This window comes from Pieris brassicae, chromosome 1 (assembly GCF_905147105.1).
Source record: "Pieris brassicae chromosome 1, ilPieBrab1.1, whole genome shotgun sequence".
Taxonomy (NCBI): domain Eukaryota; kingdom Metazoa; phylum Arthropoda; class Insecta; order Lepidoptera; family Pieridae; genus Pieris; species Pieris brassicae.
In genome coordinates, this window is record NC_059665.1 from 3,212,938 (window position 1) to 3,237,721 (window position 24,784).

Here is a 24,784-nt window from a genome sequence, read left to right on the forward strand (position 1 = left end):
TTTTTTTACTGGGAAAACTCACTTTATTATGATCAAGTAAGTGGCCATGCTTTGTAAAATTAGCATTTTAGTGTTCATAAAAATTGTGAAAGCGCTTGCTCGATGTATATTGTAAACCTAAAAAAATGTTAATAGGTTTTTTGACTCCAATAAAGCTTCAATGTCGCCTCTATTGATATACAATGTACATTTAAATTGTTTATAACAATTACCTACATTGACTGCTTTAAAAATCACACATTTATATATCTATTTTATTACCGTCAAGCAAGATTAAAACAACTTAAAACTTTAACTTTTTGTTCCAAACCCGTTCGAAAAATCAAAAGTAATTTTCATAAATGCGATATTTTTACCAACGGTCTTTGCATTTCTCAATATACTTTATGTTTGATATGTTCATTGTAAAATTTAAGAAAAACCATCACTATCCAAAGCCAGCCCGCGCTTTTGCCATCTTGACCGCTCTTCGCCCTTGACTCTAAAATATATGACTGAAAAATATAATTCACAGGTGAGATTCATCTCTAATGACTAGCTTTTGTGCAGTCAGTCTCTGAATCTGACGGTAAGAATGTACCAAAAAATTCACACATACTTATAACATATCCTTCATCTTTCTAAGTCATCCATAAATCTTAAAGGCTTCTGTTATACTGTTTATTTATTTAACACTTTAAGTTAGTTTACGACTATTATTATATGTTATTTGAGTTTATTTTCATATCAGTATCTCTTTGAGCCATTGAGCCACAATCGTATATTAACAGTCTTAGTCTTAAGAAGGCATTACTTACTTCTTAAGTATTTAAGAATAAATTTAATATTTCACGAGAAAAGTCCTTTCTTAGTTGAAGAAGATAAATTTGGAACGCATAGTACTGTGGCACATATAACATGAAACTGTGTTCTACCCAAACTGTAAATCTAGAACAACTCATGATGCAATAAGTTTGTTTTTAATTTATGAGAATCTTTTGTCGTGTTGAATATGAAATTGAAAAACGTTTGCGAACAGAAATAGCGCGTCTCGACGCCCGCGCCACCCGTTCCAATGTCGAGGTGATCACTTTGTATTGTCTCTTACGACACACACTGAATATTTGAAACGTTTACCTCTATCACAGCTTGAATAAAATGTTAAATCCTAACGTATATAATAACTATAAATCTTTATTCATGACAGAAATATGGTTTTGACAAAATTGATCAAACGCCACCACACTGGAGCCCCTGTGTTGTGGGTAACTAGATTACAATTATTCCGTGGTCCATATTTTAATTAATTAAAAAAAAGTTTACTTAGTTTTCATTAAACAAAGGTCTTGTAAGACTTTTAAGTATGCGTGAATGTATGAGTATGTGATGTGAATGGGTTTGTATACTTATAGTGCATACTGTATTTAAGAGATGTTACACGTGCGCTGTGTAGTTTTTGGAACCTCAGAGTAATGCCAACATATGTAGTAAGGCTGGAGAATATAAAGCCAAAGTTATTATTTTTTTACCATAATAGCCAAATATTTTACGATACAATATTATACAAAAGATTTTTCATCGGAATATTTTGTGGTAATCACTTTGTTGGCAAGCGAGTGTGAGGAGAATAAAACAATACCATTTAGCCTGTGTTACGCTTGAATGTCGTGTAAAAGGCCTATATTTAGTCTAATTATCTAAATAGTATTATATGACAAAGTAACGTAAGTTATATTAGACAATGCTTTGGAAATTAATTGGATTTCGTGAATTAATTAGGTTAAAGTCTAAGAAACAAAATAATAGGATTTATCTTTGGATTAGAGTTTATACGTAAAAAGCGTTGAACAAGATTAGAGACGGGTTTGTGTCACTAGACAAAGGCATTGAAATTGCTTGTGCTAATGAGATTGTCTGTGCAACATAAGAATGAAGTGGTCTGTGACATGAAACCTACTAGGTACGTCCGTTTATAAGTCAACAGTCAAGTTCTAACTGTGAAAAATAAGTCTGGCATTGCAGTAGTGTAAAGTAACAAATTAAAAGCCCCGAAAGGTCAATGACACGTGACCGACTCCACATGGCTTCAATAAGTGAACGATATTCTATAAATACAAATTAATTTTCAGCGTAAATAGAGCAATCTCCAGTTCTACGTAAAAAACGACTTGTTTAATTTCTTGTCAACAAGTGGAACAACGACCGACGATTTTATATTTAGTACATAGAAAAGCTAATTAAATATATGAGTAGGCATATGTATGTATATAATTTAAAATGTACTCTACGCTTCTTAAATTAAGGATTAGTTTTTCATATAATGAAGTACTGTATTCGATTCGCGGCAAAACGATAATTGTTTAGGTTTGAGAACACAAACACTTGTTTGTAAATAATTATCAGCATAACCGTCACAAGATCCCTTACTTGCTTTATCACTCATTTTTATTTGATACTACTGTGAAGAATAATCACACACCTGTTTCGTAACTGTGAGATTTTTTCCGGGATTTATATTTAGATTTACATTGCAAGAAGTACATTGCCCCAGATATGGATCTGGGATCCAAAGAGTTCAAATTACCTGATTTGAACTCTTTGAACGTATCCTTGAAATGGTAAAAGGCATATATATATTTGGTATATTTTATCATCATCATCAATCGCTGTACAACCAAATATCTTTCGCCATCGCAATCTATCTCGTTCTTCATTGCTGCATCTTCAAACACCTATTGTTACGAGGTTCTTGACAACTCCACCCCACCAATGAACCCTCGGTCTTCCGGGTTTCGTCTTACCACCAGGTTATAAGCTCAGTAAGGACCTTGTGGTTATGTAGTCCGTCATTCGGTGCACATGTCCCAGCCACTTGAGCCTGTTACATTGTATGAATTGGACGATGTAAGTGTCGTCAAGGATGTTACAAAGTTGGTCAATGAAGCGAACGTCCTTATATTACTTAGAGCCCAGGTTTCAGAACCATCAGTAAGCAGTGGTTGCAGCAGAGTTTTGGTACAGAACAAGCTTCGTATTCTTCCTAAAACGTCATAATCGGAAATATTGACTAAGGCCAAAGTAATATAAATAATGCGTCAACTGATCTCTCGGCTGGGATTATTATCCTAGTGATATCCTAGTGTTCAATTATATCACTTATCAGTCAGTATACAAGGTTTCAAAAATCTGTTTTTAGTTTTCCCGTTTACGAGTTCGGGTACGTACAAGCTATTGAGGCAGTCGACTGACTTGCCGTTTGTTAGAAGAACTAAACTAATACGCATTTTTAAAATAACAACATGCTGAAATTATTTATTTATTTCCCACTCTTACGGCTAACTTAAATTATATATGTATAAAAAGATGGATTACACAATATATATTCAATAATATGAAAAGGATAAAACCATTTTAACTAGTGAGTTATTGATAGTGCACATTAGTATAAAGTTCTAAACAGTGAGTAAAAAATAGAACACAAGAAAAGAGTATATATAATAATGATCGTTTATTTGCCAAGGTAGTGGTACGGTGGTTAGATCGATCAACTACAAATATCCGCACAATCAACCATATAGGCATGCAAATGTCATATCAATTTTGACAAAGTCTTATAATAAGAACGTAAAATAATGTCAAAGTTAAGTTATTTACAATTGGTGTCAAATCTATAGTCCAAATACTCGCCTACGTTATAAAGGTACTTTGCCTTTAAAAGTTTAATCACCTTCCCCATGAAAGAATTACATTTCTGGATTATTGACCTTATGTTAAAATACCTTTTCGCCAATTATATTAGACTTAAATTACTTATTAGTCTTAAGTTAGGCTAGATCGTAATGTTCCATGATGTGTTAGTAAAGACACATATAAAAAAACAATATATTCAAAAAGTTTCAAACATTTACGAAACTTAGAAAGGAAAAATCATTAAATACATTAAAATAAGTATTACTCGGGTTGTGCTCATGATGTAGATTATTTAGCGTTATGTATTATATAATATACGATCATATATGGATACAGATTCTTAATACTTCTTCCATTGTACGTGAAATAAATTTATTTTATGTTGTCTCTGTAATAATTACTTCTTAGGAACTCGTTTTGTTCGAGTACCTATTCGTCTATACAATGTCTTAATTTCTTCGTACCAACCAACATGTTCTTGACAAAATTTATTAATTACGCATCGGACAAAATCAGACGGTCCACGATTTAATGTCCGACCTAAATGCAAGCATGATTAATAATTCGGAGCGCTCGGCCAATGGACTTTTTTCATTACAAAACATTAGTGGAATGACAAATCGCTATGAATATATCAGCCAATTGTGATTCATATTTCAGTTTCAGAGTCATACTTCAATGTTTTCTTACATTACATAGGCGAGAAATAACAAGTTTTTACATAACTCAACTTAATCTTATACGAATCTTATATATAATATTCTTTCCTTTTTGAAATATTGACGTTCATAAGTGTTCATAACCAATATGATTGAATAAATTTTGATTTGATTTAATCTATTGAATAAACAAGTAGTGGGCACTACTACAGCTTCAGCTACGTTCATGTCATCAATGTTATATCGCATACAGATCTTTCTTGACTTGAAGTATCCAACACAAAAAAAAAACATTAATTCGAAACAGTATTTCCTGAGTGCGTATGACCAAACAAAGTCTTCAGCTGTTATATCACAAGCGGCCTCTCCCGGTTTCACATAGCTGGACACTGTTTTTTTATATCTTCATTAATTGATGATATACATTTGAAATTCGCTACAACTAAACATCTGCCAAAATTACATGAATTAGAAAACATATATTTATAGGCCTGAGCAAATTATATTTTATTTTTATTAAAGCACAGATGTGTGTAGGCTTATCTAATTGTGTTACATATCTTAAAGACACTCTAGGCGTCAAACACATAAAATATAGATACCGGCAAACATCTTGAACAAATGAGCGATTTTAAGTGGTGGTGCGTGACGGCGGGAGAGTGACAAGTAGTATGATGCGCAAACTTTCCCCCACTCCCTTGTCTAATGCTCAACAAGTTTGCCGGTATGTTGAAAAGCTGTGATCTTAGATAATCAATAGAACGACCTGGTTTCTCTAGTTATAGTGTTATAACAAAAATTACTTTTCTTTTTACAATTTAATTCGATGAATTGTCTTTTAAAAATCAATAAAAATAAAGTTAGCTTAACAATTTATATCTAACTTAAGAAGATTGGTATCGGTTTTTCTTGGAATATCAAGATTTTCGAAGATGAAAATTCATCTTGCTGTTGTTTGATAATTCTATTGTACTGTCGTTTCAAAATATGTATACTGTTGCCATAACAGAAAGAAACCAGCGGCAAGAAAATCACTTGTTTACTCATGTACCTCGGAAAAGCAAAACAGGGGTTTCCATCTTTAGGGAGCGTCTTATTCTAACTTAACTTGAATAATGACCAATACAATACTTCTTAGAATTTATAAAATTTTTCACTAATACCCTAGGTATGCCCTCATTTCAAAAGAACGCGTTTTGCCAAAAACACACCTTTATATATGGGAAACTTTGGAATACATTTCACTTTATTTTTTATCAATTTTATAATAGGATGAGGGAAAACGAGAGGCACGGGCGGTGATTGCCGTGTTTTCGACACTTTAAAGACATAAATTGTATCTGGTGTGATGTATAATTTTGAATTATTTCGGATATAACTGTGTTGAGGGGTATGTTTTTTTTCTAATTATTATTTTAAGATTTGGTTTAATTTTGTTGTGAAGCTATCTGAAATGTTTTCTTCCCTTTTAGCTTTGGAAAACGCCCTCAAATTAGATGTTCATTATTAAATGATAAATGAACAAATTTGGCCCCACGTTGGGACCGAATCGATTTATGAATCTGTCATGTTTGCCTAGAAGTGTTTGTTAAATTAAATCTTGTATTCTGTTCATTATGTACTAATGTATCAGTGTGCGCTGGCAAGTTTTGATGACGTATATGAAAATGAGTATTTTCAACGAAATATTTTTTTTACATAATCTTTAAAAACGTGTTAGTGAGTTGAATAATAATGCAATTTACAATAAAAAATTTGGTGTGTCCAGCTATCAACTTTCGTCAACATGAAAACTATGTTAATTATATCCCTTCTTCAAAACGATGAAAGCTTTATTGTCTGATGCATCTGAGAACTATCAAAAGGCTATTTATACAAAATCTAATTCGATATATTGCATAACGCGACAACAGGGCCCAATTAGCTATTAATTACACGCGTAGCGCCCACTCAGCTGTCTGTCACATTCGCGATATTGCGAAATTAGTGAACCCATTCAATAAAATAAAACGTACTATAACTATTCAGTTCATCTCAAGGAGATATAAACTGTATTAAGATGAAACATTTGTAGAGGACCAATTCTGTGTGATAATTTATTTTTTCAAGTCATGTTCTGTGCATGATATACGCCGTAATTTTTTTGGGTCTTAAGCATCCCGGTTTCCATACATTCCATAGGTGCCCCGTAGGGGAATAAACTTCATAGGGAATGAGAGCTAATGCCATGGCACATGCTAAACACTGCTCTGGCTAATTTAATTTTTCCAAAATTCTTGTAATTATTTTTCTTTTTATTTCCTACATTTTGAAACAATTGTTAGTGATATTTCTACACCTTTTTAAATAAAACCTGAGTAATGATATCCGATTTTTAGATTATTTTCTAGTTTAAAAGTTAGTTGAAAAACAGTTTATTTTTATTTTTCTGGAGTATATATATCGCAGCCTAGCTTAATAAGCCGTTCAATTAACAGTGTAGCCGTTAAACTAAACGGAGCCGTTTAACTAGCGGTCTTAAAGAAGTTCAGCCAGTTGATCAAACGGCTAGGCAAATGACTTGGATCAATGACGTTTCATTACTTGCCCAGCCTGTTGACTGTTAATTTAAATTTAATTCCACTCTCTGCCACAGTCAAACTCGATACGAAACTCTTCAAACTGTCAATATGGCGTCGGCAAACCACAACTTTGATGGTGTTGTCCAAAATTTCATGAAAAACAACAAGTACAATGGAGGAGTATAGTGACAATAATAATGTGAATTTGACTGAATTGCAATTGCAATTTAATTTTAAAAGAAATATTTTTTATGTCATATGTTTCGTCTTTTTCATTTCTGCCAAATAATGACTGATCGTACGAATGGCCTAAGCATTCGCCAGCTAGTTTATTAAATGTTGCAACAAACGCTACGGCTGATCTTTCAGGCCATTAGTTAAACGGCGCCGTTTTGTTAAAAGGCTAGGCTGTTAATTGAACGCCTAATTAAGATACTTGGCTGCGAAATATACATACCTACTCTAAAATATATTAAACTTTTTTCAAAATAAGTTTTGGTTGTTAATTCTTCATACACAGTTTAAGTGAAATGGTATAATTTGGGCTTGATGGGGAATAATTTTATTTCAAACTTACTCGTATAATGACAGTTGACAGCTTTTGACTCTTGACAGCTCGAACACACAAGACTTTCCATTCAATTTGTATTTCCTATCCAAACGATATAATATTGTTGTACTTTAGTTTGACAGGCTATAAAATACTGCAGCAAAAAATATTTTACTTGATTTATTCAAATGAATACAAAAATTGTTGGCACATTGAAACATAAGTTAGATTCGGTGTTGTATTTAAATGTAGTATTTGTAGTAATAGCTTTACTAATCGTTGTTGTCAAGCGACATTTTAAGGTCGCAAATAATATTTGTTATTTCATTCACCAAGGACCCTTTCACTACGCTTCAGTGACTGTGTACATGTTTCCTTGTCAAATCATTATTTGGCATCGTTCGCGTCCCACAACGATGACAACGTCTAACGAGAATATTATCATTATTTAATTTAAATCTAAATGTTGTTTGACTGTCTACGTGCCCATGTCCATTAATTATTAAGGTATAAAGATGAAATTTTGCATAAAATGAATCAAGTAAGCTGCTGCACGTAATTAAAAAGAGTTCTTTAAAACAAAATGGTTCGTAATATTTTTTAAGATTCTACCAGCGCCTCATCGTTTCATATATGATCCTTTACTACTGTTTACAGCCTGGTATATGGCTGCTATACGCCATCTCGATAAATGGACTAAGCAAAGATTTTTCTCAAGTGTTTCCTAAGTGTCCAAACAAACCAACTCTGTAATAAAAGAATGGTTGAATAAATTGGTGTTTGTTAAAAAGTATAATAGTAATTTTAGTACCAATAATGTTTTATACTAAACAATAGGTGAATGCATACTGGGGAGAGGGTTCGAGATCACAGGTCTCGTCAAATAAATTATTTTTGTAGTGAAACATCTTTATCGACGTTGGAAAAAAAATTCCCGTTATAAAAAATTATATACCTAATATAATTGGTTACACGTCACATTTTTCCGTTACGCGCCATCTTTTTCTTGTCCCTACCACGGTTGATTATATGTCATCTTTGTTATTAATGGCTTCGAAGAAGATATTCGAAGCCATTAGTAACAAAAATATATAATAACGATAACAATGATAGTAATAATCTTAGTAGTAATAAGATAAATGAAATAATTGTATTATTTGGCATATTCATGTCTATGATAATAAAAGCCTTTTGTTAAACTTTATCTAATTTAACGTTATTTAACCAATTTCTGTAAAGTTGTATATAGTACATTATTTTTCGAAAATATTTAACACGCACATATTTTTTTTTTCTTTGGTACTTCTCTATTACTGGAGGTTGGCCGTCAGTCTCGTGAAGCGTGCCTTATGCCATTCGCAGTCAAGTAAATTTATATTTGCCAATAAAATAATTTGGTATCTTTGCTAATTCATTTGTGAAGTTAAAAGAAACCTAGAATCGGAGAGAATTATGCAAAACGTGACCAATTGGACGTGATCCGATTTCGATATCATGACACTTGCAAGATTGTTCTTTTCTCGTGATTCTTAACAGTTACTTTCTCTTAGATTCATTATCATATAATAGTTTGAATTGTTTTTAAACAATGGGCTTATATTTTATAGGCATTCATTAAAAGATCTACTGTATTAAATAGTATCTGCGATTATTCTATTGTTTGATAAATTGTTTTTTTAAATAATTATTCTTTAGCTGAAACAGAAACATACCTACATATAAATTTAATAGCTTAGTTGTAAGGTGGTATTATATTTATTAAACCTTTCGTAACGTAGCGTAAATAACTCTTTATGAATCGTCTCATATCAAATTATTATCTGAAATTGAGATAAAAAATCCAAGAAACGAACCTAATTTTTCGAAACAAGTTGTATTAGAGCTATAATTCTTAACACATTACAAAGAAGCTCTACGTAAGTAGTATTAAAAACGTGACTTACGACAGCATTTGATACATTGACAAAGGTTATTGGCACTTGGCATTGTATTAGCTTCAATAATCGATAAACTTTTATGTTTGCATTGAAAGGTCGCCGTTTTGACTGAATTTGCCTATTAGTTTCCTACATAACCCACTAGATGGCGTTAACAGCATAGCATGAGAAATAATATTTACTTATTTTGTATATACATATTACATAAAAAAGAAAATTTTGTATAGTAGCCAGATGAATGTGCGTATGCGTGATTACAATACATCAATTACAGCGCGTATGGTTTTTTTTAATTGTTAAGAATTACTGCATTATTACAAATAGACGAAGTGGGCATTCAAGTTGTATATTTTTTTATTTTAATTTCCGGCGAGATTATTTGAATTCACCTATACACGATTCTATAATGAATCATACGCCCACGCAACTGTACCTACAGACAATAATGTACAAGGATGGCCGTTTAGACTATTATTTACTTCCTATCCGTCCCAACTAAACGTGACGACAATACATTTGCCTCTCATGATTTGTAATGTAACATCTGCAAATGTTTATCGGGTCTGATTAATTAAAACAGAAAAACATTAATTTGACACCGTAAGAAATAACTCAACACTCAGTTGCGGGAGCTTCATCATTGGGCGTTTAGGGATAATATACAATCCCACCCCTTATTATCTCGATGTCCGTCATTCCACAACAGAGCGTTCCTTAACGCACTTTTTGCCCCATTAGGTCCTTGAATAAAAGAGCGTACCAATAGACCGGCAACGCACTTGCGAGCCTTCTGGCAGTGAGTACCCATGAGCTGCGGTATCACTTAACGTCAAGTAAGCCTCCTGCCTGTTGTTCGAAAAAAATTGCCGCCCTAATTACTAAACATTGGTAGTCCGGTTTTTAACGTTTATTTTTATTTATTTAAAACACGGTTGCGTTACAATATAAAAATTGAACATTATTAAATGAAAATGACCTATTTAGTGACTAAGTCTGAAAAATAGGCGGCAGTTGCTAGACATCAAAAAATATTCGAATGGAACAACAGACAGAATGTTTTCATACTTTAATTGAGTAATCTATCAATATACGAAATCAAGCAACATTTTACCTTTATTATGGTTTATTTGTTGAGAAATCTAAGAAGAATATTAAATGTGAAAGTATGATTAGCTCACCTTTGACCCTATTTTCGTTGACACCATACATCATTGAGATTAATAAAATTTGCATAGATATGAAAGTATGTTAATCTCTTTCGCTTTGAGTATAAGAGTACTTAAAGTGTAAATGCGAATGGAAAATTATGGAGGAGGCTTTTGGCCTAAAATATTTAATTACCCAAATAATATTGCATAGCCCCCATACAATACCAGACCACAAAAAAAACAAACGTAATATTTGATAATTCATTCTTACACTACTAAAACTCAATTAAAGAAATGATTACTAAACAATGTTTGTATGGATTGATAAAGCTCTAATAATAATAATAACGTTTCGCCTTAATACAATGTTTTAAGTAGCCTTACTTTTAGAATCTACTTACCACAATATAGAACATGATGCTATGGTAGTAGTATGATCATAGAGAATGTTTGCTTTTCCGGAATAAAAACCTAAGAAATTAAATTAGAATTAAAGAAAGAAAAAACTGAATTTTATTAGTCAAGATTTTCTCTCCCTATAAACCTGCATTTAAGGAATAAATTTAAAAAAAACGCGATTACAGCAGTCTTCGATATTTATTTATTTACACTTCGGTACACTACAATATATAAAAAAATGTAACATAATAAAATCAAAGAAGGGCAACTGGTGGCCTTATCGCTTACGAGCGATCTCTTCCAGGCAACCACTGTGAGGGAAAAAAATGTATTAAATCACATAAGGCAAGTAGTGCAAAAATACATGTTATACACATTTATTAAGACAAAACTAAACAGGAACAAAAAAAAACAAACCTAAAAAGATGATACATTAAAAATAGAAAGTAAAAAGACACATAAATCACGATAATTTAAGATAAGTCTCAAGCCAGTTACTGTTACAGGACAGGTGATGTTTGTACAGAAGAAATTATATTTGCGATGCATTCGAAATTTAATTAAAGATTTTAAATCGGTAATATAGTGATGTGATCAATAAAAGTATTTAGACCAGAATTAATGTTTGCTAGACGTATTTGTATCAATATACAGTTTTATATATACTGGGTCCTGCTTAATTGTTTAGTCTCACAATTACAATAGAAGTTACCTACTGAAAAGATGTCATAAAACATATCCCTCCCTTAGTAATCTTTTTCTTCGTAGTCTCCATTACCCGAATTTAAAAATTAATCCCTAACCGATACGTCGACTTACTGCCTCTATACCATTCTATCCTCAGCTTGTTTCATTGCATTAGAGATGTTGAGACCTATAATTGTCTTAATTTGGTCAGACCAACGGGTAGGCGATCGACTCCGACTGCCATCGCTCCTCCCTAACCTTACTGAGTCGAGACTATTTGGTTCTCTCCTGGCAGTATGGCCAAAGTAGCTTAGCACCCTTTGTAAATTATAGTTGACAGTCTGGTGGTGATCTTTAGTTGGTAGGGATTGGACTTGGTTATTTTTGGAATAGTGAGATCTTAAATGATTGTTGTTCCATCAAAATTAAATTCTGCAGCTATCAGCGTTGAGAAAGAATAAGAAACAGGAGAATAATAACTAGCTAATCATATTTACGTCTCTCTCTCACCACTGCCACGCATTATGTTTAAGATGTTCAAATGTTATGCAATTCGTGTTTGTACCCTTATATAACAAAAAAAAGTCGTTACAAACGTTTAAAATTCTAAAGAATTTGTATTTAATTCGATGTATTATACAAAATGTAGTTAATTTGTCTTATAGAACCCTATATTGTCAAAAACTGCAGTCGTTACAAAGTGATACTTCTGATTGATTGTATATATTACATAATATGATATAGATATGACCTCCATCTATTCAAACTTACAGTGTACTCCTCCCCCAAAATATAAAATAATAATAAAAATAAATATGTTTTCATTCAACAGTAATTAAAAAAATGTTTAGAAATATTCCTGTTTGCGAATACCCCAGCAGGCCTCTTTTGGATGCCCTTTTTAGCCTAACTCTCATAAATCAGTACGAAAATTTCTCTCGAAACAAACAATCCCGATATACCCGGTAAGATAAATACGAAATGTATTTATCTCACCAAGTTTAAACTTTTTACTTACTATTAAAATCCGACTATATTTCCTATAAATTAACTCACGAAATAACATATGTAATATTCTGCATTTTTACATAAATTAATTACATAAGTTTAACATTAATTTGTAAACATGCCAGCCAACAATCAAAATAATCTTCTATTAATAGCAGCTCAATGCCATTCTAAACTATTTCCTCTTTTTAACGATTTATTTAAGTATTTTAACACATTTCATATCTACCAAACTTCGCCGTCGTGACTCAGTCGATTCATTTGTTTTCTTAATTCCATTTAACTTGTATGATATCCTGTAATACGACGACGAGATGTAGTTTCGATATCAACTTGTAAGATTTCACAGATCACCAGAGCATTAGTTGTCAAGAAAACGAATGCTCTGGTGATCTGTGTTTCGTCCCTATCGTTAAATTAAGCTAACCTAACATTGACATGACATTCACTTTTTTATGCGTCATTTTGGCGCAAAAATCATCTAAGGGCGCTGACTCTGAGTATCTCAGTCTATCTAATATTTAGTCAAGCGAAATAATTAAAGTATTTTTACTTAATTAGAAACAAACAAAATAAATATTTGTTAGTTTAGAAGTTAATAATATAAATAAAAAACCCTTTATTTCCACCGAAACATTACATTTATTCGATCTTGTGTGTGTGTTTTTGTTATTTAAATACAAATTGATATTTTTTTTGACTCGTAATAAAAATATGTATGTCAATGTCTGATTTCCATCGATCATCTGACCTACAAATTCTAATAGCGAAGAAGAAAATAGATATTTCTACAATTCCAAGAGTCAACGAGTAGCAAAAACTGTTGTTTTCCATAGACGAGAAACGTTGTTAATATTTATGTAATGGAAAGTTGTGATTACTGTTTCATGAATCAATCAATCTCGATTAAAAGACTGTTATACGAAAACATTAGGTACGAATATCAATATTATATGAAGTTATTGTCGCATTATTGCGTTGCGGTCTACCAAGCATGCCTAGTAAGGAAAATATCAAGTATAGAGGAAGTTGTGTGAAAGTTAGCTGCTATGCACAAATATAAATAATAGAGGTATTTTTCAAATTTATAATAGGTAAATAATAAGATGTCTTCAAGCAATGTTCAATTGGATATAAACATATAATTCATATTGTCTCTCAATTCAGCGAGTTGTCAGGTTAAGCTGTAAAGAAAATATAATTATTTATATTATTTAAATTAGTTAACGTATCAACTAATTTTATACAATTTAAAAGAATTCATTTTTATTATCGTTTATAGTACCTATGATTTTCCTGTTATAAGATGACTTGTCATATCATTTGCGAATTATCAGGAATTCATGGTATCAGAAATACCTTCCATATAGGTATTTATTTTTTAGAAAAAAATTGTGAACAATACTTACCGCATCATATATATACCAAGATATTGAAAGCTCCTATCAAAATTTGACGGGAACCTTTAAAAATAATAAGTGTCAACTGTCATAGCACCAGAAAATTTACGTTTTAAATATATCGAAAGAATAGTTTTAAATTAAATAAATATATATAAAGACATAATAGCTTATTGTGATCGATGAATTAATTAAAATAATTGTATATTTTATTTATTTTTATGGAAACATATGTCGAAGTCAGTTTGACAGTTAAGTTTCAAAACTTACATAGAAACCTCAAACATAATTATCGTTCTTTCATTCGGTCTTGCGAATGTGGTTCGAAAAAATGCTATTGATTTTAGGTATCTAAACTCAACTGCATCGCAACTGGATTGTTTTAAGAAAATTCATGGTAGGCACCAAGTCAAGGTGACCTCGGCTATTGACAAGGACGCGATGCAACATTTGACAATACTTTTGGTATTCCAAGCAGTGTTAGCGAGAAATTCCCAATCCAAAGGCATATTCGATCATGCCCGGCTATGTCAGACACATAAGGCTGATCTACTTTAGAAAAATTATTAATGCAGCAGAAAAGTGTCTGCACTTTGCTCAATTAGGGCGAATTTCATCACATACTATCTATTAAAATCAGTCGAATTATATTTCGGAGATAGTTCATATCAACCGCCAACGTTCTTGTTACTACTACACATAAAATTACTACATTGTATAACCACACATATTACATAGATTACATTGATTACAACCCAAAATTATAGATATGAATAACTTCCCGGTATAAATGTCAATAAAATTAATAAACTTATTTGCTGTTATTACAGGTAAGTCACCTTGAAGCAGGATGAGAATGACGTCAATGGAAGTAGCTGATAAAATCATACTGGAGTTGCGTGAGTTGGTTGTATTTACGATGTTTTAATTAGGACTGTTTTTCCGATAAAATTTGGTTTTGATTGTGTCTCATATCTAACAAATGGCGTCAAGTATGACATACTACAACACGTAAACAATAGCAAGGGTTATTTTTATTATGAAAACGTACCTTCATAATATTATTTAACATCACAAAATTTCTATACAACTATTAGGTTACAAAATATGGTACAACGAAGTAGTTGTTAGCGACATTACGAGTAATTAATAATTACTGTTCAATTGTATAATTATTATAATTAAATAAATTATGCGCGGCGTTCTAATTACTTTTCTTAAATAAAATATACCATATTTTTATTAAGATGCTTAAGATTAGAATAAAAAAACAATGGTACAAATTTAATATATGCGTTAATTAATTGTATGAGTAACAATGAATTTTCATGAATCATGGCTAGATATATATTAAAATGTTACGGAATATGTGACCCACATAAAAGAAATAAACCAGCCTTAACGATGCAAGTGCAGTATTTAGTTTCCTTTATTCGTTACACTTTAATATTTGCTTATTAAAATATATAAAATATTGATAAAATAGACTCTATTAGCGTGGAGTAAAATTTAATTTCGGATAATAGGCTGGTTGATATTGCAAAGTGTTTGAACCGCATGTTTATACTAAGAGAAAACTGTCGGCGCCTACGCTGCTTGTGGATCGCGGTATACAATATTTTAGGTTTTTTTTTATCTAATTTTACAAGACAAATATGATGTCGCATTAGAAAAAAAAAGCTATAATTTCGCTAGAGTCCTTTTATTGGAAGGACTGTAAAACACACATGTAAAAAACATACTTATTTATTGTCTTTTGTTAAAATAGCTTTTACACATTAAGACAAACACTTTTTGAACGTATTAAAGCTATGTATTATTATTAAAACTTATAGTTATTTACATAATTCTAAATTTTAAATCACCGTGACCACGCACATTGAAAAGTACGCAAAACGTCGAATTTTTTTTTTAGAATTATGTAAATAGCTATAAGTTTTAATAATAATACATAGGTTTAATCCGTTCAAAAAGTGTTTGTCTTAACATACTTATTTACTCACAGATGTCTAAACTATGAATTTCAAAGCAATTCGTTATACCAATTCAGGTTTGCAATTAAGTTACGTGGATTTCCAAATACACATTGAGCTGCAATATTTTATTACAGAACTATAAGTAGGTTATAGACTTATCACTTATAAAAGTATAGAAATGTGACAGAAGCCATTACTGCTACATAAAAGTCTCCAGCGCGCGCGCAGAATGTATTAAAAAATAGCAAAATTATTCGCGTAACAAAACGTTGGTTTAGTATCAATTTGATTTTATTTGTGTAAAGGTCGCACCAACACTTAGCTCTCTCGACTAGATCGTCCAACTAATAATAATCGCGCATGTGTTTTGGCTGGTGCTTTTTGTACGCGCCGGTTATTTCAGTTTTCCAGTAGGATTCTGGGCAAGATCAGCTCTAGCCGTCTCCTCCGTCGTTGTAACAAACTTACCTTGATTCGCGATACAAAGTATGCCTTGAAGAGATGCCGAGATAAAAGGCATGGCTCTTGTTGTGTTGGTGCAGTGCTTTAAAAGTGCGAAATAAGTGAACGGTGTAAATTAAGTTAGACATAATGACGGAGTTCTTTGGATCATGGAACAAAGGCGGCGAGGAAGTGGAGGAGACCGTGGAGACTGTGGAAACTATCACAAGGACAACGCGTCGAGTCCAATCCCCATCAGTGAGCATATTTCCCTATTAAGACCGTGGCCTTGATCGTGATTCCTCAGGTGTATTTTTGCCGTGACGTCTTATTTACTGCCGCTCTGGTATTTGAAGATAATTTTCACTTCACTTGCCTTTGATCTTAGCGATTCCTGCATCCTCGGTTTGCGGGCAAGATATTTTCTCCTCGGTATCTTTGTTCTAGTGTTTATTTTGGACTGCAGCAATTTGATGTCACGGGCGATGTCATAGGCGCTGATATTAAACAGAATGTAGCAAGGTGAAGGAAATACGTGTGCCAGGCAAATTTTGTATTAAATGACGCACCCGCTTACCTACCTCTAAAAATACAGAATTTCTAATGTTGAATTCAGATGTGCTGGTATACAATATTTTTATATCACGCTGGAGCATTCCAACTGTTTCTCAATGTTGTATTTTAAGAGTGACGAATTGAAACGTGTTAAAAAATTGCTTAAGATTCGCTTATTTGATTTGATTTCTATTTATTTGTTCTTGTCTTTGAAATAACAAGTTACTACTTAAAATAGTTACTTGCGGATTCTTACGGATTAATGAAAAAACACTCTTGATGCAAGAAAAGCAAAATTGATGGAGATTTTTGTTATCTCTGTGAACAAGCGTTTATTTATAAAATCATAATATATGTTTAGGGAAAATTAAAATATTTTTTACGTAATACACTCAATGATATAACATTCATTAAATACATTTAACAAAAACAAACTGTTACTTTTGCTGATTCAGTCCATTTTCTCTTTAAACGACAGTTTTATTCGATAAAGCTCTCATAACTTCCATAGCCAGGTAATACACCTACATAACTATTTCATAGGTAATCCATCCCATCGTTACATTAAACTAGTATATCTCTAGAAAGAGCACTATTATTAAAATTTTTAGCTTAACACGGCTAAATATTTAATCAATTACCGTCTAAAATTTAAATTCAAAAGTGCATTAAAAACATATCAGAATGAACTTATTAGACTAAAATTAGGACGGCTGATGGCGTGTATGTCGTTCGTATATATTAAGTTTCTCATGTAAATAAACCACATTTTTTGTCATGAGAAATAAAGTTCTTTAAACATTATATTGGCATTAGAATAGGTGTAAAAGTTTGTATGGACATAGTTATTCAAGTAGAAATTAGTAACATACATAAAAGCAATAACTCTTAGCGTCCATTGTTCAAAGAATACAAAAGTACAAAGAGCCATTCTTGTTGTATTTTAAACAATGTATGTCTGTTTCATTAGTTTACTAAAATGAATTTATTTTGTAGGAATTTCATGCATTTCGCATTTCCTATATCTAAAATTCTGAACATAAAGAGGTAAACTTTGTGAAGTTATAGCGGGAAATCTCTCTAATAAATATACCTGAAAATAAAAAGACTTTTTCCTAGTAGTTGGATTTGCAAAGTCAGACAACAAACGGCCACAGTAACAACGCTGCCTTAACGACAAGAGATATATTCTTGAGTTGTAGGGAAAATCTATAGAATTTATATAACTTCTATATGATATATCAAGCCGCGATCTGTCGATAAATAAAGGATTTTGAACAAAATTTGAGGATTTACAGCGATTTTCACCAATATATGTAACCATTATTGATAAAGGTTCATGAGTTTTCGCTGGTTTATAATAAAGCAAATGTATTTTATACGTCTAATGTTAAATGGAAGAATAGTTGATAGTAAAATAATAATATAATTATAAGTTAACTCAATTTAAACCAATGCTAAATTTAATTATAAATTGATAATTAATCCGAATAGTTTGAATATTATATTGTTTGATATAGATATTTATTTAGGGTTAGGGTTAAACGGTATTTTGTGAGACATTTCTCTCTCTTACTATTAAGATCCTGTGTAATATGGTTTTTAATGCTTTACTAAATAATATTGTATAGCTCAAGTCTACAGCGGAATCTAGATTCTTCTAAGTTGTATTACCTATAGATAGGATATAGGTATATCGATATATAAATCTGATGTGAAAAATTGTGAGGTGGTGAAATGGTGAATTATGTATAATAGTAATATAAAGTAAATAATTCATTATGTTAAAATTTTGACGAAAGATTTATCAATCTGCTCTAGATTTAAAAAAAAAAACAATGCAGCTGTGTCTTAACTATATACAAACACCAAAAACAACTGAACTTTATTTAAGAACAATATTGTTTAGGACAAATTTGAACCTTGAAACATTTAGTGGCGCTACAACCCTCGGTCTTGGCTTGAGAGTTCCGTTTCTTTATCCTTTATTCGCAACAATGTGTTCAGCCAAAGATTAACGGATGCATGAATGTATGTGTACGGCATGTTGGGCGGTGGACATGCTGGCTCCTCGCGATGTTTTCTTTCAACACATGAGCATGAACAATCGAAGATGCAGACTTGAAAATGTTTGGTCAAGTCTAATAGGTATGTTATATTTATCTTCAACTCGCCACAAAACAATTGCGAAAATAAACAAACGAACCTGGAAATAGATTTTGGCTTCTATTGTTATTAAAATTCCTCATTCTAAATATATTACATTTACACAAAACTAAAACAGACTGCTGCAGCATAGGCTCCACCATATCGCATTGACTGTCTCAGGTTGAGGTATTATATTTGCATGGTCGGAGTAAGATTCTAATAGTCGTATGGGGCTACGCACGGGGTCGACGCACGCGCCACTAAACCACCATAATGTTTATATTTGTGGTGAAACTCGACAGAAATACACAGGAAATTCCTCATTTTACGCTATGCAGTGAATGTGGTATACACCCACTGGTCACACGTCTAACCTCAACTAGGTTAGTTATTACTAATGCGGAATTTTTGCGATATTCTATTAAGGTTCGCAATACTAATCAAACATGATATATGACTAAAGAATGATATTGGACTAAAGTAACTAATATATGGGTGTCGATGACATATAACCTACTTGCAATAATATGGAAGTATTAAAATGGTTACATATAGATTCGTAATTATTATTAAAAAAGAATAGAAAAGACTAAGTAATTATATTAGGAGTTACTAATAAATTACGTACTTATCTAATTTAGTAGGCAGCCTACATTTTACTCGCGAATTTCATTAAATGAAAGAGTTATTTACCTCCCATTCTGAAACTCCATATCTAACCTTCTGCTCCTCCAAAGCAAGACTAGGGCATCTCTAAGCAGGGACATGGTGTTGAAACTTTTTTAGTTTAAATTCTAAAATATTATTTTTAAGTCAGTATACCGTATCATTTGAGAACACCTATACAACGAAGAAGGCAATATATCTAAAGTTAGTTAATGTATAACTAAAAGCAAAATAATTCAAAAATAAATCATATATTTCATACTTGAAGATGCATTGAATGTGTTGTTCAGGTAAACCTGGATATTAAGTCAGAACATAATATTTGTGCATGCAAAAATGCACTGTAATCCCAAAATATAAAGGTTATTTTGTTATGCAAATTATCTACATATCTTTCTGGTTCACTGGACTCATAAAGTTTCGTCAGTGAACTGGATGAGCGCGTTGACAGCCCACCAAAGTGCTAATTGCCTCGGACAAGCTAACTAAATACAATAATGAATGTTTGCGAGCACACAGGAATGGGAAACACTTGTGACACGTCAATATTCTTAAAGACTTAAGATCCCCGCTTGGCACTTTTTGGCTTAATATATTGTAAACAAATTGATGTGGAAGGATTCCTTTTTTAAATAATATATTATTGAATATCGAGCATAGTCTATGCATAGACGACAGATAATAGTCTGCTAGTCTATGGTGATTAATAGGATGACGTGTCCTAACTCGTAATATTAGAAGCTTATAAATCACTTCTCACGTTCTATTATCTTGGCGGAGTTCAACTATAACAGAGTTCAGAAAAACAAAAGAACATAGTATAAATATAAACCTTTATTCAATACCTATTCAGAGAAAAACGAACTCTAATGTTAGTAAACAAGGTGCAGAATCGCATTACAATGTTCCTGTGATACAACGTTATAGAAATGTTTTAGGTCGACTCGAAAATAGCACAGACTGCCTCTCCCCGCGAGATACGTACATTTTTGGAAGTCAAATAAAAAGTATGTTCTAAAAATACACGAAATGCAAAGGTTGGCTAAATAAAAGTGTCAGTGAGATAGATTAATACAGATGACGTGAGCTTAAACTTGTCTTTTGTTTGTTGCCAGTACAATGCGATGTTTTTACTACCAACAGTTGACTACATATGTTGAAAAGGCCACAACATTCTATTTCAATGTATATTTTAACCTTTACTACTCGTATTAAGCACAAAGAGCTGTTTTGAACCATACCTACATTAAAAGAAAACATTTTTTTACCGGATTAAAGCTATTTGTATTATTATAAACTTATAATTATTTTACATTAGCTTTAATCCGGTTAAAAAATGTTTTCTTTCAATGTGTAAAAGTGTGTCAACCAAAGACAATACTATATTACCTAAATTTTTTATGGTTCAATCAACTTCACGTTTCTGGATATTTAAAACATTTGACCACTATACCGTTTTGAGCAGTGTTAGCCTAGCGGCTTCAGCGTGCGACTCTCATCCCTGAGGTAGTAGGTTCGCTCTCCGGCTGTGCACCATTGGTTTTGCTTTCTATGTGCGCATTTAACATTAGTTCGAACGGTGAAAGAAAACCGGCTTGTCTTAGACTCAAAAAGTCGACGGCGTGCGTCAGGCACAGAAGGCTGATCACCTACTTGCCTATTCGATTAACAAATGATTATGAAACACATACTTACATCTGAGGCGCAGACATAAAAAGGCTGTAGCGCCATTTATTTTTTATTTTGTGTATTCATAAAAATACTGAAGTTTTTATCTTTAGGTACAAACTTTTACCATGGTTTTTTATCCAGGTTGAGACAGAATAAGTTTGAAGTAGAAAAAGTCTTTGAATCTTTTCTAAGTACCTTATAATTAACCATGTGTTCCGATTTAGTATACGATCCTTCCTTTATTTATCAATCTTAAGCTCTTTCCGTCTACAGCTAATACTTCCTGTTATGTTACGTGAAGTGAAATGTGTAAGTCGCTCCACAAATCCCAAGCTAAATCTGTTCCAGAACATCAACATTACCGATATAATGTACTAAATGTGTTCGTAAACACGAATCGAGTATCATGACGCCACTACACCGATAAAATTAATAAGAGCTTATTAAATGATATCGCCATATTTAATACTTTGTGAGTGGTTTGCGTAGAATATACCTACTAAAGTACCTTGTTTCAAGGTTTTCTTCGAACAAAATCTAGTACATTTTGTTGTTTTAAACACATGTTGTAGTCTCCCTTGGGCAGTGTTGGCTTCGGCGTGTGACTACCTGAGCTCGTAGAATCGATCCTCGGCTGTACACCAATAGAATTTATGTAATAGCGCATGTCGTAGACCCAAAAAATCGACGGCGTGTGTCAGGCACTGGAGGCTGATCCCCTAGTTACCTATTAGATTCAAAAATATAATATATATATACCTTAGCATTTCCTTTTATTTTTCCTTGTTAGCGACACGGTCGCCTGTTGCCTCGGTAATAATTTATGTTACATCTTTTTATATGTACTATTATTCAACGAGATATTAATAAAATAAATAAAAATCTTGGAAACATAACTTGCCATTTAGGATTTTGTGAATCATTATAAATATATTAATTCGTCATATAATCCTTGCTTAAGCATTTCATAAGAAATTATTCCTATTCCTTTTAGGTAAGTCCTGTACGCTAATGCAAACAGCATTTCCGTACATCGTACAGTCCCGTTTTGGTACCCTTCACTTAAATTAATATCGGATCAAATTAACAGGTTTTCATTTCACAGATTCCCTATGAATAACGTATAGGCATTACAAAATAATTATTACGAATGTTTTCTTTGATGCAGACTTTTATTGTTATAAATTATTGCTTTGGTGAGACTAACGTGTGGCTAGGAAATGAGTCAAATATTATAAATGCTGACTGTGGGCGGACAATGACCTTGCTATTTCATCGCGGAATGTCCACTACGTTGTTCCTACTTGCCCTACTGATACAAAATATGTATAGCTTCAAACAGCAATTGAAACCTTGGGACCATCGCTTTCACATTATTTATTACATATCATGGAGTTATAAACGAGTGAGTTGAATAAAATTAGTTCCAATATTTTAATAAACACGATGGAAATGTAGTTAATATGCTAATGTAGGAGTTTTTAGATACATAATCTTGAAAATTATGTAACTATGTATTCACATTCTAGAAAACAAGAATACATAGGATAAAAAGCGAGAGATGTGCGTCGTTATAACTCACGTAGGCGGCCTATAGAGGATTATCGTTAAATTTATGTTTGCCTACTTCAGTTGCCTTCTATTGACAGCTACAGAGCAAGGAAACTTATGTTTTATATATGTCACAGCCAACTAGCTTAATCAGCCGTTCAATTAACAGCCTAGCCGCCTTAAAGATGTTCAGCCTGTTGATGAGATAGCTAGGCAAATAACTTGGATCAATGACGTTTCATTACTTGCCTAGCCTGTTGACTGTTAATTTCAATTTAGTTCCACTTTCTGTCAACTGTCAATATGGCGTCGGCAAACTACAACTTTGATGGTGTTTTCGAATGTTTCACGAAAAACAACAAGTACAATGGAAGAGTGTAGTGACAATAATAATGTGAATTTGACTTAAGCAATTTAATTTTAAAAGAAATATATTTTTAATGTCATATGTTTCGTCTTTTTTATTTCTGCTAAATAATGACTGATCGTACGAATGGCCCAAGCATTAGCCAGCCAGTTTATTAAACGTTGTAACAAACTCTACGTTTGAATATCTTTTAGGCTTTTAGCTAAACGGCGCCGTTTAGTTTAAAGGCTAGGCTGTTAATTGAACGGCTAATTAGGCTAGTTGGCTGCGACATATATACCAATTCACTTGACAGCGCCAGTTCAGAAACGACAACGCAATTTTGATAATAGTTTTTTTTTTGAATCCTGAACGTTCTACATGTATGTCCTTAAAGGCTTAAGTTGCTCTCACTCTCAGCACTCCAAAAAACCTCGATCGTGGCGACTGTTCTTGTCAGGCATAGAAGGCTCATCATCTACTATTTGGAAAAAATAAATAAACACAAAACAGATACAGAAATCTGAGGCACACCTAAAATAATGAAAGATTTTAACTTGAGACAGGCAGTGGGTTGCCTGACCAGAGGAACAACTTTCTAAAATACTTAATTAAATATATTAATAATTATTATGGCTATACTGTAACAACTTATAATTTACCAATAAAATGTAGGGCAAAATAAAATTCATTTGTGATGCTATTTAGCAGCTTTATTGTCAATGATCGGCTATTTTAACCATATAAATCGACTAATACCATGACTTTTTGTATGCCTGACTTGCGTTATGACTGTATTAACAGCTGTACTGTGTGTAGCTGTGTTTATTAAGTGTCAACGATTACTTAAGCTATTAGGTAAATTAAATAATAAGTACATAAATATTTATTTAATCTATGGTCTATCAATCACAAGAATGTTTTGTGGATGTGTGACAGGACTTGAGTTGTGGGTGGGTAGGTTTTACAAAATACAAAAAAGCGCAAAAATCTTTACAACAACAAGGAACTGATTAAATTTAAAACAAATAAAGCTAAAATCTACTATATGTATATATGCATTCTTGGACTTAAATAATTAATTTGCCATGATCGTGTAATTACAAAATACAATAAAAATTATACTCAACATCTAAATAACATAATAATTGCAATAACGTTTAACAAATCAAATAATTGCTACGTATTATTAACCTCATTTGGCACTACATAACATACCTATGTAAATAAGATAATTTTACATAAATTATTTACGACACCATTACGTAATATACGTAGCTGATTAGCAAGGATGTTAAATTATAATAAATAACTGGTTTAATTCGCGGTCGTTATAAACAATGATATATACAATATATGTTCTTGTCCTCAATGCGTTTGTCGTAGAGTTTAAAATAAACACATATAATTTG

At 32.2% G+C, this 24,784-nt stretch overlaps 1 protein-coding gene across 5 annotated transcripts in view; it reads left to right on the forward strand.

Moving 5' to 3' along the window:
• Positions 1-24,784, forward strand: part of LOC123711121 (tropomodulin-1) — a 46,966-nt gene that overhangs the window by 5,224 nt on the left and 16,958 nt on the right. The window contains exon 1 of one of the 5 annotated variants that reach the window (XR_006753909.1): positions 16,390-16,693. The exons of 1 other annotated variant lie outside the window; for it this stretch is intronic. Coding sequence is in view for 2 of the 4 variants with exons in the window: in XM_045663620.1 (XP_045519576.1) it covers positions 16,586-16,693 (108 nt within the window). In the remaining 2 variants the exon portion in view is untranslated. Of the gene's footprint in view, positions 1-16,389; positions 16,694-24,784 lie in introns of those variants that run through there. 3 more of the 5 variants (XM_045663620.1, XR_006753932.1, XM_045663860.1) reach the window with 3 other exon arrangements.